Source organism: Carcharodon carcharias, chromosome 20, assembly GCF_017639515.1.
Source record: "Carcharodon carcharias isolate sCarCar2 chromosome 20, sCarCar2.pri, whole genome shotgun sequence".
Classification (NCBI taxonomy): domain Eukaryota; kingdom Metazoa; phylum Chordata; class Chondrichthyes; order Lamniformes; family Lamnidae; genus Carcharodon; species Carcharodon carcharias.
The window spans coordinates 66,312,197-66,326,392 of NC_054486.1; the positions used below are offsets into that span (position 1 = coordinate 66,312,197).

The 14,196-nt window shown below is 40.2% G+C and overlaps 1 protein-coding gene across 4 annotated transcripts in view; it reads right to left on the reverse strand.

Annotated features, from left to right (window-relative positions):
• Positions 1–731: 731 nt before the first annotated feature.
• The window catches only part of frmd6 (FERM domain containing 6), a 159,300-nt gene continuing 145,835 nt past the window's right edge, over positions 732–14,196 (reverse strand). For all 4 annotated transcript variants that reach the window (XM_041214657.1, XM_041214660.1, XM_041214659.1 and 1 more), the window contains 2 exons: positions 10,728–10,819; positions 732–5,451 (listed from right to left, as the gene is read on the reverse strand). In XM_041214657.1, coding sequence (XP_041070591.1) covers positions 5,164–5,451; positions 10,728–10,819 — 380 coding nt within the window. In that variant the 3' untranslated portion in view covers positions 732–5,163. The remainder of the gene's footprint in view (positions 5,452–10,727; positions 10,820–14,196) is intronic.

The window sequence follows — 14,196 nt, forward strand, 5'->3', positions numbered from 1 at the left end:
GAATGCATCACTTGTGCAGGGGACAAAGACTATACTGAGAAGGTAAAAACCACTAGCTTAATCATGGGCATTTCTGCTGGTTTTTATTAATAAGGGTCACTTATTTCACATTCCAAATGTCTCCCAGTGGGAAAATTTATTGAGAATTTATACAGATCTCTGCATTTTAATTTGCTTGACTGGTCAGTAAACATGGACTGACTAATACTGTTAATGGTTAATAGGTTGGTCTTAGATTGTTTTGTTGGGAAAGACGTGGGCTAGTAAGAATTGTGTTACAAAACAAGCATTGTGTTCTCCCTTGCTAAAGTCGATGGAAAAAAATCAAATACTTGTCAATGCAGATAACATGTGAGAGTTCCATTACAGCTTTCCAATGCTGAGGTTTTTGAAGGACTCCATAAGTGCTTAAATTCTAAAAATTAAAGCAAGTTGCTTTATTTTATGATTTATTTTTCTTCTAATTTGAATCAATGACAAGTAGACAGATGGTACGGTCTGAGCCATAGACTTCTTTGTGGTGATCACCCTAGTCACTCAGGAGGAGCAACTGAAATACAGAAAATACAATATCATCTTGCTTCCACATTAAGCTCCTGTAAGGACTGATCAACAGATGTTGGGAGATTATGATGACATCGCCCTGGGATTCACAGACCAGAATCCAATAGCCCATTATGAAACTTCAGTTACAAGTTTGACTTAAGATTAATACAAAGAGCAGCGATAAATTCAAACAAAATTATTTTTTATTATAGTTTGGCATTTGTACCTTGAAGGTACACATCGGACTTCATTCTTCCAAAGTAATTCAATTACAAGTTGCACAGTGTTCTCTTATTTTACATATCCTGACAGGAACTCCTTTCACAGAAAGGATTCTTTATAGTTTGTGCAATTATTATATTAAAGCATATGAAAGGTAGTAATTTTTAATATGCTGCTGAAAAGTTGGCCTTTTGTAAACTAATGCATAAAACTTAGTTTTGGAATAAATAACCAATGCAATTTTTCAGTATAGTTCCAGATGTTGCTGGATATTTGGAAAGAGTTAAGCGCAAATTCTATGAAGTCAATAAAAAGTATGAACAAAAACAAAGCTGGAAAAATAACTGAAAGGGAGTTGTATCTTTGTAAGATGAAGCAATGTGTTTAGCCAAAAAGTCCATCTGTGTGCTAAATTTCAAAATTGTCTCACAAAAAATGTAAAGATGGGGAGCCCCATAATACAGTATGTTTCAATTACCTATCTTGATGCAGCAGAGTATTCCAGCTTCAATTAGTTACGAATGATCATAGTTCAAATCAAAGTGGGGCCCCCTTTGAATTACATGAATCCTCATTTAACACAGCATGTTATTTTTATTTACTTTTTCTCATTAATTGATGCATAACCACAATTTTAAAAATCTGCTTAGTTGGTAGATTGATTTTTGAACAACAAACATTAACAAAGAAGTTCTTTGTTTCTGATGGGCAGATTATTTTACTGGTATTTCCCAGAAGTCCAAGAACCACAAGTAAAAGGACAACTATAGCTAACAATGTAAACTAGCATATCATTATCAGCTTTCAAAATATGTGCAATTGTGACAAACCTGATAATCCTGAAAATATAGATTTTAAAAGAACATTTAAAAAAATGCAATGATTGTTAGAGTGTCAGAAGTTTTGATAAATTGGGAATTGACACTTAACATACAGAGTTTTGATAAACTGCCAAAGTGATGTTTGTTTAAATTCTGCACAAATGATCAGTGGCACGTCAGTGGTATGTCAAACACAAGTAAGTTAATTTGTAATCCACTTTGTGCATTTCACTTGTTTCTAATTCTCATAACTCTTCCAAATGGAACTATGCCTATAAAGTAATTTATTCATGCCCTTACAAAAATGTACATATTAAATACAGTCTAATAACTAGCTTCTACTGGGGATTTGTTAAAAGCAATAGCTAATGACAATTGCATGTGTGCCCTTTTCTTGAAACTGTTGTTTGATTCTGATACATTCTGCGTACAGGGAGATTTAGTATTTATGGGATTCTCTATACATGTGAATCCACTTTCACAAAGGACTAATGGATAGACCTATACCTGTGGAAACACTGGAATTTTATTATTAATCCTTGATAGATATACATATGTATGGAAATAAAGACATCTCCAATATTTCAGTTCTTCTCTCTTTTGCCCCATCATCATGAAACAGATGGAATTTCGATAAACCTGCCTGTGTTACCAGTAATAATATGGGGACAAAGATTGTACATAGTGACTTCAATTACAAGCTTAAGCTCAGGATAACAAATCTCTTGCATCCCTTCCTTTAAAATAACTCTCATACAATTGCTACATAGAATTCTTTTATTCCAATAATCTAATCAAGTATGTAGATATTTGACTATACTTCTGTTGGGAGCCTCTGTTGAAAAGCCTCTGTTTAACGACTGCTTCAGTAATGAAAAGAGAAATTTTGGAGAATTTAACAAGTTTGTTTCAAAATACTAGACACAATTTACAGAATCTAGCTACAGATTTGATCTAAAAATGGATAGCTTAGCCAATGTGACATGCTTAAAAATAATGCCTACTGATAATTTCTTGTGAATATAGTTTACTATTATTCAATCATTAGCTTAGTAATCTTATCAGAAGAGTTTTAAGGCTACACATACGAACATACGAATTAGGAGCAAAAGGCCATTTGGCCCTTTGCGCTTGCTCCACCATTCAGTGAGATCATGGTTGATCTGATTGTAACATCCCACCTGCCCCCGATAACCTTTCACCTTTTGGTTATCAAACTTCGATCTAACTCTGCCTTAAAAATAATACAAATAATTACAGAGAACAAAAAGACCTATGGCTAAGATTTTTCTGGTCCCGTTCCACAGACGGGATCGTCCAGGCAGGGCCTATCACGGGCAGGAACGGGAACGGCAGCATCTGAAACTCCCGGTCGCCGATGGGACCGGGAAATTCCGGCCTGCGGCGGGACCTGTCATGGGCAGGATGGAAAATCTGGAGAGGCAGCCAAACGTCCAACAACTTTGGGCAGGAATTTCTGGTCCTGTTGCTGGCAGGAAAATCCCAGCCTAAGAGATGATGAAAACCCCAAACTATATGTCTACCTGGTGACTGTACCCAATATCCTATGATTAGTGTCTTGTGTGATACATGACTGGAAGCAGAATTGACTTATCTTCGCCTAAACACAGTAAAAGGTGTATCATGATCCTTTATGAAGTAACATCTTTACCCTCAAACTCTGCAGCAATCACTAATGTGTTTATGTGGGGAGGTTGGGGGGTGGGGGGGGGGAAACTAAACCAGAGTTTCCACAGGACCAACCCATTTACTGACCCAAACACAATATTTCCTTACAAATGTTAACCCCGTTGAAGTTATCAGTTTATAATACTGCTTCCACCACTGCTAACGATTGTCATAATACTGCTAAAAATTGCACTGCACTTAACTACTTGATTAATATAATTTCATGTAAAAATGTCAGTTATATAAAAATACCAATAAAAACATGTTTCATATCAAAAAATATTTTAAGAAACTATTCCAGTTGCAAAAATGCTGCTAAATGTTAAAATATGGCAATCAATAATGTATTGCAAAAGACTATGCATCAGGTTGAAAAATTAGCCATTTAGCAACCAAGCTAGTTCGTCTCACAAAGCTAATTTCTGTGTCAGCCATAATGTAAATATCACTCTGTCTTAATGAAACTAAAAAGATTTCCTATAATATATTCCATTAATTCCCTTGTCAGCTATCACACTTGTTCTATGTGTAAAACTTGATGGATATCAAAGGCTGTTGAAACTTCTGATATCACATCCTTTGTTCTGCAGCTGTGAACCCTTTCATTTATGTGGGACATTATGATTCTTGACTATAATGCTTGAAAACACATTTGTCAGACTTGTGCTGTTTTGCATCTTAGTTACTTGAGAGAACCACTGGATTTTAGACTGAAATTTGATGCAAACTGGTCATCAAACCAATCCATATGAGATCGAATAAAACAGAAATGTCAATTTAGAAACATATTATGTATTGAGTGATTGCATATAAACAAAATAGCATGTCATTGAATACAAACCTTTTGTGTTCAAAAATACTCAACATAAGTATGTACCTTGGTACACTGGAATTCAGAGAGGCCTTTTGGGTTACCCACCAGCTTGTACTTTTATTGACTCACCAGCAAACTGTAACCGGCTCCGCTTCTCAACTCACACCACCTGCAGTCAGTTTCCTATACATACAAAATGGCCACACCCATCTTCAGCATCACTGGAATTTACCAGCGAACTGCAGTAAAATTTAAACTGGCCAATAATCCCACATCTCACCTAAAGCAAGTTTAATTGTAATTGTTGTGTGTATCTATATGGAGGACAAATAATTTCCCTCAGGATCTGTAATTTTCTATTTTGTGTCTTATATTATGGGCAGGGCTGAGAGCCAGCAGCTAGAGGAGCATTTCTGATTGTCACTGCATACATATACATCTGACAAACAAGAAAAATAAAGGCACCTAAAAAGGTACAGGAATAAAGTTGAACTAGCACAACACTGCAAGGTTCACAGTACCAAGGTCAAGTCTACATCTTAACTGAAACATTTTCAAAAAGTTGATCAACAACATAGTAATGGTGCCACTCACACACAAGTGTTAAGAAGCCTAAGGTTTTACTAAATAATAACACTTGAACTAATTTGCTTGATAAAAAAGACAAGTTTTTTTTAGAAAGACCTTTGTTTGTGTAATACTGAATTGTAATACTCCAAACACCATGGATTTAATTCTCCATGGAAGAGTCAATGTGCAAAGAATTCTGACTGTCTTGCTGTAACTGAAGGTTCTTTGACTCTCAAAAATATACATCTTCTTATCATTGTTTTAGACTCTTGCTTAACATATTTCTTTGGCTTCTTGACATGCATTGCTTTGTAAGCTGTTTTTTGTCCAGAAACATGGAAGAACTGCAAAATATAAACCAAGTGTTCCTTGGGTAACTGAAACAAAAAGTCTTTCAGTTTGACAGTGAAGTGTAGGCAATGGCTTTGGAAGGTCATTGGGAATGCAGTAGGCAGCCAGGCTTACAGTACACAGCACTAATGCATAGTTAAAATCCAATGTTCAAACCACAAATTCAGGAACAGAGTCATCAGCTGTAAGGTCCAGAGATGAATATTTACTTGTTCGTTTGACGATGAAGGTTTCCTTTGTTGCATTGTACTGCTCTGCCAAGCACCGGTTACAGCAATTACCTTCCTCATTCAGATTATGAGCACAGCCAAATGTGTAGCTCTGAGCCGTGTCTTGGCAAAGGGTGGCTATTGCCATAAAATCCTTCTGATAAAGACGAATATCATCCAAGCTTTGGCTATGCCGGTCTGTGGAGGTCTTTGGTTTTCTGCACACGGGCTGTATATAACAATACCAATACATCAGCCATCATTTCATTCAAATGACTTCAAAACTTTAACTGATCAGAAGTCTCAATTAAGCAATTCTCTGTAAAAATGTTGCAAATTGACTAAAAAAAATGAAAAGTTGACAGGAAAATCTTAATTAGTGTACCTCATAATGGATGTTTGTCAAAATTCAACTGAAGGGCTTAAAATTTAATTCCATGCACCAAAAATAAGCAAACTTAGGTAAATCTGAACTTTAGAAACATTCCTTTAGCTATACCTCAAGGTTTTCTGTACTGCAAACACTGAAACTTTCTTAACCTAATCAAGTATACGTTATCCAGTTAAGATTGATCTAAAGATGATGACACGTCTGAATGGATAAAATCACCCAGTTTGGATTTTGGATGATAATTTTGGATCTTAACACCCTGCATAACCCCTGCCACTACTTTACGTAATATGCATGCCTCAGCTTTAGGCTCTTCTTTAACCAACATAACTTTATCTGGACCTACTGAGGGTCCTGCATGTTGAGAGTTTCTCTTTAGAATATAGATTTTTGTGGGCCTGTCTGGTAGCAGTGCTTGTTGGTGCATGAGTCTCTATATTCACTTGTCTCCATTACAGAAGGTAATGGCTAGATTGGACTAAAGGCTGCCTCAAACTTTACTCAGTCCACTTGCTGCCAGATGGAACTTTTGACCTATCCAGTTACAATTGTACTGGGGTCCAAATGGCACAATCTGATGCCTATTTGAATTTATTCATGGGGTTACTGCCTATGTCTGGCAGGCACATCTCTGATCTAACTCAACTCTGGAATTAAGATGGCAGTCAGTGGTTTTCTGGAGGGGCAGGTGCCAAGCTGATAGTCACTATTTTAAACTACTCGTCCACCCACAACTTCACTGAGTGGGTTGGATTAAAATAAAAGCCAGCATATCTGTTGGCTTAGTCCTCTACTATTGTGCAGACTTTGGTGTCCAATCTCAAAGATGTTGTCATGACTTGCTTCAACTTACTTGGAGAATAGTTACAGACAACCAGCAGGAATGGATTCTGAAACTCATAGTTGTAATCTTGAAGAGATAAATGAGCATAAATAAAGAGATCCCCTCCAGCAGTAGCATGCATGGAATATTGAAGGAACGACTGGTTCAAACTCATGTTAATACTGTATTATCATGGAGCTTTGCATAAGTAACAATAGGTGATTCCTCCAAAAATATAAGATCCCTGGCAGGTCCAAGAGGATTAATCACAGGTACAGGCACTGAGTCTTCTATGGCCATTGCAGCACAGCAGTTAGGTACAGAACCATTCTTTGTGCTATTCCCTTATCTGGGGAAGTATTTAATTGTCGTGCACATCTGCATGGAGCATAGAGAAGTTTTCAACACATAAGGGGTAAGTGAACACAAACACATTCCACAAGCGTGCAACTTCTTACAAAATTACCACGATAACTTGCAGATTGGCATTTTATAGTTGTGCAAAAAAAAGAAAGTGTTAGTTCCCCCCAAAAAAAGTGCCCCCAACTCCCGTGATGTCTTCTATTGGTTTGTGGAAGATCACAGTGCCATAAAAGGGTCATGGTGACCTTCACTACTGTGAGCACTATAACTGAAACACTAACTGCGGCGGGGGTGGGGGTTGTGGTTGCCTTGGTTGCTTCAGGCATTAAAAGTGTAAACATTTGTTTTGAATTCCTTTAAAATGTTGCTAGAGACAAATCTGAGGCGTGCTCTCCCTGTTTTATTGCAGAAATTACTGGAATTATGTTAAATTGGCATTCCTTTCTCAATATTTTAAAAGTATTATCACCTCAAAAGGGAGTTCCAGGAAGAGCTTGCCTATTAACAGTTTCTGCCTACCTTGCAAAGCAATGCGCGCTTCTTAAGGTTATATTTTAGGTTTTCATTTTTAAAATCTAATCGAGCTGCAAATGTGCTTACTCCTATGATAATCTTTTAAATCTTTTAAATCTTACTCCTATGATGAGGTCCTTGTGCTACTGACCACATTGTTATATTTTCATCTGTAACTGTTTGTTCAACTGACTTGTTTACAAAACAAAAGTGTTCCTTTAAAGCAAAGCCATTCAACTTGCTTCACCTGAAAATAGTAGAAATTCTTAAGCTATTGATGGTGCCATATTTAAAAAGCGAATAGTAAACTGGCACATATAACAGTTATTTTATCTCCTTGACAGGAGTACTCGCTTGCCTTTGGATGATCTACAACATAAAACCCTTGTTATGGGTGAAAGATTCCACATCTGACAGGATTTGCCTAAAGCAGGAAATTGCTTCCCCTCCCCGGGCTTGACCTCTACCCTCTGGCATGTCAATGATTCATTGCTCAAGAAATCAGCTGCAAATCCCATTTCAGTCTGGTTGAACCAGAACTTGAATCAGCTTAGTATTGAACAAAAGCAGAATAGATGGCAGCCAATTATTTGTTTGTTATAAAGAACATTATGGTAACGTAAGTTCTCAGTTAGTTGCTGGATGCAGATATTTGATCGATATTTCAAAAGTTTTAAGTGCTAAAGCATGTTTGGAAAGCCAGTGTAATCTACCTGACTGGCAAAATTCATAGTAAATCTATAATGCCCAAAGGTTTAAGATTTGGAAGAATATTTTTATAGATGTTTTGTGTCAGATATTAGCTTTGTTCCCTCCCACCCCCTGACCACCACTCTTTAGGTTAAATTATTCACCTATAAAAGGAGGCAATCAATCAGACCCACACTAACACCTCTCGACCCAGCTGCTATCACGACACTAGAGATATTTTCAGATTTTTCGCTCTTTGAAGGAAGCACCCGTTCTCTACTCATTGCTTTTCCTGATGTCATAGCCTGTACCTTCTCTTGTATGTAGAGGTCAACTGCTGTCATTCTGTAGCACAGTTGATTAAAGCACTTGACCCAAAATGCAAATAAACCAAGTTAAATTCTGCCTTTAAAGATTGTGAAAACAAGTGAGGTTTAATTATGAAATAGGGCCTAAGTTTTCTGTTAAACTATTGTACCAGTGAATGTGAGACGAGCAAGTGTTTCTGCCTGACCCCATGACCTTGGCTGTACTTCTGGACCCAAAGTTGTCGACACACAGGCAATGTCCTCCTGGCCTGCACTGGGCATTCATTCCAGTTTGGCGGTGGAAATATGCAGTGGCACAACCCTGGGTACCTGGTGCAATGGAAGAAAAGCTATCACCAGAAATCTGATTGACTGGAAAAACTGAGTGAAATCACTTGGGGTCTGTGCAAAGCAACACTCTGACAGAGCTTGGACAGACTCATCTTCAGTTTCTACCCTGGGGCTCCCCCTTACTGATCTCTAGATGCAGGTTACAAGAGGCCCAACAGCTGGCTTTTGCAGTCTTCAGTATTCCTATAGTGCAAATGGCAGAAGGCAGTGCAGAAGCTGCTTTCCCTCGTGGCCCTTGATTTACATGCGCACACCCATATAAGGAGACATTAAACTATAGTACATTATAGGGCAGAATTTTGCCCTTGGTGGGTGTGTGGGCCCCACTGGCTTGGCGGCGGGCGTACAGCCAACCCCCGCCACCGAAACGGGTCCACCGCCATTTTGAGTGGGCGGGCCAATTAAGGCCCGCCCAGCGGCCTGTCCGACAGGAAGCGCTATGCGCTGGGGTGGAGGGATTCCCCGTCTGTCAAAGTGTGCTCCTTCGCGCATGAGCGCAAAAGAGCGCACTGCTCCCTGAGGCAAAGTCCTGTCTCAGGGAGATAACTGACAGGTAAAAAAACACCAAAAATAGAAAAATATTAATATTATTAACATGTCCCCCTCATGTGACAATGTCCCACAGGATGGGACATGTTAATAAGAAACATATAAACTTAATGAAACTTTTTAAAAACGGACATGTAACCTCATCCCATCAGTGGATGAGGTTTCATGTATTATCAGGAGCCCTCTGGAGCTCCTGGTCTGCCCACCAGCCTTAAGGTCAGGGCAGGTCTTTAACAATCTTAATTAGTCTGTCAATGGCCTTTATTGGCCATTGACAGGTTGGCGGGTGGACAGTTGATTTCGTTGTTGGCCCACCTTCCTAAAAATTTAAAGGGACCGGGATGACGTTGGGGGTTCCTCCTGACGTCATCCCGTGTCATTTTCCTGTTGGCGAGCAGGCTCCACCCCCAAATCGCCGACGGGAAAATCCTGGCCATAGTGTTTTGAAAAGTGCAACATACACATTATTTAATTGAAGCTCCCAAACAGAACTGTACCAGCGGAGTGAGTCTGTAAGTAGAAGCAGAGTCTAAAGAAGCTGTTTTAATAAAGGAGCCATATGGCTCATGCACTTTTAACTCTGGTCTGTCTCTGGCCGTTTCTAGACTCAAGAACCTCACATTGACGATGAGGATAATGCAAGATAATAAGATAATAATACTCTCTGCAGAGAAACAACTTTTTAAGTTGCAGAAAACATTTAAGCTGCAGACTTAGAAAACACACTCAGGCTGTGTTAAAGGCACACAAGCTCGGACCAAAAATGGAGGAAATCTTTACAGACAAGTTTCATCACTATGGCTGATGAAAATCACATTGTCTATGCCCAGCCTATCACCTTTTGAAGTGCATTTAAAGCCAACATCTGTCTTCCCACTTTGGCAAAAGTGGTTGTAATGTTTTAAAGGGGAGCTGGCAGTTTTTGTGATCACAGATGACAAAAGGAAAGACGACTTACTTTTCCACTATGGCAGTGAAGAACTAGAAGATGTTTTTGAAACACTGACCCCTGAGCAAAATGACTATGTCTCAACTATAAAAGCACCAACGTCCTCTTTCACGCCCAAGAAGAACACAACATGTGAATCAATCATTTTCAGATGCACACCATGTTGATTGTGCACTTTTAATTCTGGTCTGTCTCTGGCTATTTCAAGTCCCAAGAACCTCACCTTAACTCCTGAACCTCATTTGCACGCCAAGTCTAACTCCTGTCTGAGGCCAAAGGTCATGAGGTTACAGCTGGAAGGCAAACCGATCCCAAAATGGCTCCCTGCCACCCTAACCCTCCCTCAAACCTGCCTACACCGTTTCCACTGGGCTGGTGCTGGAGTTAAAATCAGCTTTGCGGAATGAAAAACAACCCTGTGGCTTCTTGGTTAGTTCATCAATTCTATACTAACAAAAGCAGTTGCAGAGGAATTTGTTTTAAGAAAAGGAAGAAATGTATTTATTAAACAGATCCGAATAGGAGCATTGAGAACACAAAGTTTAATTTTACTCATGGGTGAACTCACCTGCGGTAATGAATCGATACTTTGGCCATAAAGTCTCACCACTGTTTCAGAGGAACTGGAAGTAGAAGAACTCAGCTCCCGCACTATCAGCCCTGCAGCAAATGAAATAGGTGCTGTTAAAATATTGCAGAATCCTTTACAAACACAGGTCAAGGCAGTGACCAAGAAATTATTGTTTCATCATCCACTGAACACAGTGCCATCAACAATGGAAATTGTTGAGAAAATAATGATGCATTAGCAGCGCTTGCCAATATTAGTCCACAAAAGACTCTCAATTTGTGGTGAAGAAGAAATACGGCACGAGTTCCAATTCTCCACAAATTGGATGACATGCACCACTCTGCCGACAGCCTTGCTTGACAAACGCGAAAAATTTGGAACCTCACTGTGAAAGATTATAAGCAGACATATGTCAACAAAATTACTACTATAATAACTAGAAAAATCCCCTAACTAACCTGACTCTCAGTTAGACCCCCTGTAAGACAACAGTAAAACATACAGATTTAAACAGACCACTGGCAAAGCACACCCTGGACAGTCGCATTCAAAATGAGTTTTTTTCCAGCGCCGGGTCCTTGCAAGCAGACTTGAGGCTTACAGCCTGGAGGCTTTAGATCTTAGAATCCCTTCACTTTTTACCAACAGCCTTCTCTTTCTTTATACATATTTTCCTCTTTGAATGCAACTTCTCATTATCACTAGGCTTTTTTTAAACTTTAAATCTTCTAACAATAAAACCTTTTCATAATACCCACTTTACTAGTAAGCTTTAAAAAAGCTTCAGAAACACATTGTTTCTGAACTTCACCTGGTTAGGTATGATATTTCACCCGATCTTTTGAATGATCTATTTAAAAATGCAAATTGCCCCTTTACACCTCACCTTCTATTTCCCTATGTTTATCTAATTACCATTTCAAACCTACTTCTCTTCTGCACATCAAAGCCTCTAGGCTACCTAGCTTTAATCCAATTAAGGCACACACACATACACACACATAGACACCGACACCACTAAACTCTATTTTAAAATAATTTCCAATAACATTATTGACATTATTGTATCTTCTTGACACCAGCAATTTGCATTATAAATAAAGTGTGATCTGAAAGGTGAAGAAATCAAATGCCTGTCACTCACCGCAAGATAACATCATTCCAGCAATTTCTGGGTCATTCTGTTGCTCTAGGGGCAAAGACTATGGCTGCAAAATAGTGCCACTAATGCCAGCACTATTGAAAACCCAAACTCACAAAAATGGCAGCCAGATGTTTCCAACCACTTCTGCTCAACCCTGACTAGTGCAGATGTGCTGTGCGTGCTCCGGAAGCATGCGGAGTGGGTGGATTGTGACAGCTTTTAACTCTTGATTTGGTGCACATTCTGCCATTTTGGAGTGCGTAGGTGTAGTTAACACCCTCTTATAATCCCTCCCAGCTGTGTTCAGCTTCACGATGATCCAGCCAACTTCCTCACCAGGTGTTTTTGACTTAATTTTGCTGGTGCAGAGTTAGTGCAAATGCTGTGCACTGTATTATTGGAGGAGTTTTGCAAACCTTTAAGATTTTCAAGTGAGTAGTGCTTGATCTTGACAAAGAGATCCAAAGAATTGGTTGGCTTGTCAGGAGAAAGCCTGCTTCAGTAATGGGGCTGATAGTTGCAGTACCTCTTGTGCTCAGTACAACTTGAAAATGGGGCACAGGCAATCAAGAGAGGAAGCAATGCACAGAGTGACGAAGTGGTGATGATTCTCAATAGAACACTGTACCTACCCAGGGTCTTTCAGCAATATTTCTCCTATGTCCACCTCATCCAGGAGCAGTATGTGAGGCACTTGTGTTTCAACAAGATGATGTGAACTGTACCTCTTGCAGCTCTTACAACCTGACCTGCAGTCTCACTGCACAGCAAAGCCTGCTCTGCCAATGGCTATCAAGGTCCCGTCACCCTAAATTTCTATGCCAGTGGATCCTCCAGGGCAGGAGCAGGTGTCATTAGCGACACCTCAAGGTTCACTGTCCATTGCTGCACGTGGACACCAATGTTCCCTGTAAATTTTTTTTGAGTGCACTGGAGATATGTGCACAGTCCCTTTGTATATTTTTACACAACGACACATATATGCAATAGCTATAAAGGCCAATGTGCTTTTCTGGTTACTTCACAGCTATGCAGATTAGAGGGACCATTGCTTGGCAGTGACAGAGGCACTGTATGGAAGGAAGGGGGAATTCATTGTCTTCTGAGAGAAGCAGAAGGGCAGATCATGTAGATTTGCCAGCCTTATAGGATTCCGAGTGTGCAACTGACTGCACACTCATGGCTCTGCAGGCCCCACATTAGCAGGGAGATGTTCTATAATACCACTCTATTAATGTCCAATTGGTGTGCGTCCATGCCCTGAAGGATCTTTTGATGAATACCCGCTATCTTAGCAGTCATCCTGCACCAGTCAGTCGTGCCTGCCACACAAAGAACCAAAGGCTGGCTGATGGGTGACAAGGGATACCTGCTCTACGCCTGGTTAATGAGTCCCTTGTGCCACCAGACCACGCAAGGACAGCGTTTCTATAATATGAACTATGCAGCAACTAGGAACATCTTGGAGCAAACTATCGGCATGCTGAAGCCAGAGTTCCATGACCTGGACCACTCAGGAGGAGCCCTCCAGTCCTCAATCAGAGCGTGTCTCCAAGGTTGTAGCTGCCTGCTGTGCCCTCCACAATCGTGATACCATGAAGATGCAGGCATTGCCACCAGGCCTTTAGAGGCTACCTAGGGAGGAGTTAGCAGAGGAAGAAGGAAGGGAGGAAGTACTCAGGACCCCTTCCCTCTGGGTAAGCTGAATCAGCAGATATTCAGGTTCTGGTGCCCCTGAGATGTCACTCCCACATCACAGTTATCCATAATTCCCAACTTTTCCTTTGCCCTGCTGTGGATCACAGCAGCATCTTGGCCAAAATCCTGAAATAAAAGAAACCAATAAAAAACCATTCCATAGCAACTTTATCCAACAACACTTCCAATCATACATACAAAACTCAGCTATTCAAACCTTGTGCTTTCCCTTAGAGCGTTTCTTGCAGTTGCCTTTGCCTGTTGTAGTGCTGCTACACTGTCACCCCAATGGCTGCAACATGGCAGGTGGAAGGCTACTGACCTGCTGCTGACTGAAGATGGCTTTGCAGGACATTGCCAAGCAGCTCTGGATGCTGTGGGCCCAGCTTTAGACTGCACCACCTTGACATAACTGGCAGCAGTCTGACCTGGCCAAGAGGCAACAGCAAGTGCATTGACAGAGTGGCAGTGGTAGGGGCATGAATGCTGCCATCCTGAAAGTGCACAGAAGGTTTCTGAGCCACTGACCCTCCCCCAGGGCAGTGCCTCAGCAACTATAGTAATCTGCTGCAGGACAGATTGTTGCACTGCCACAAGAGTCTGCATGCCCCTTTTGAGGACTGG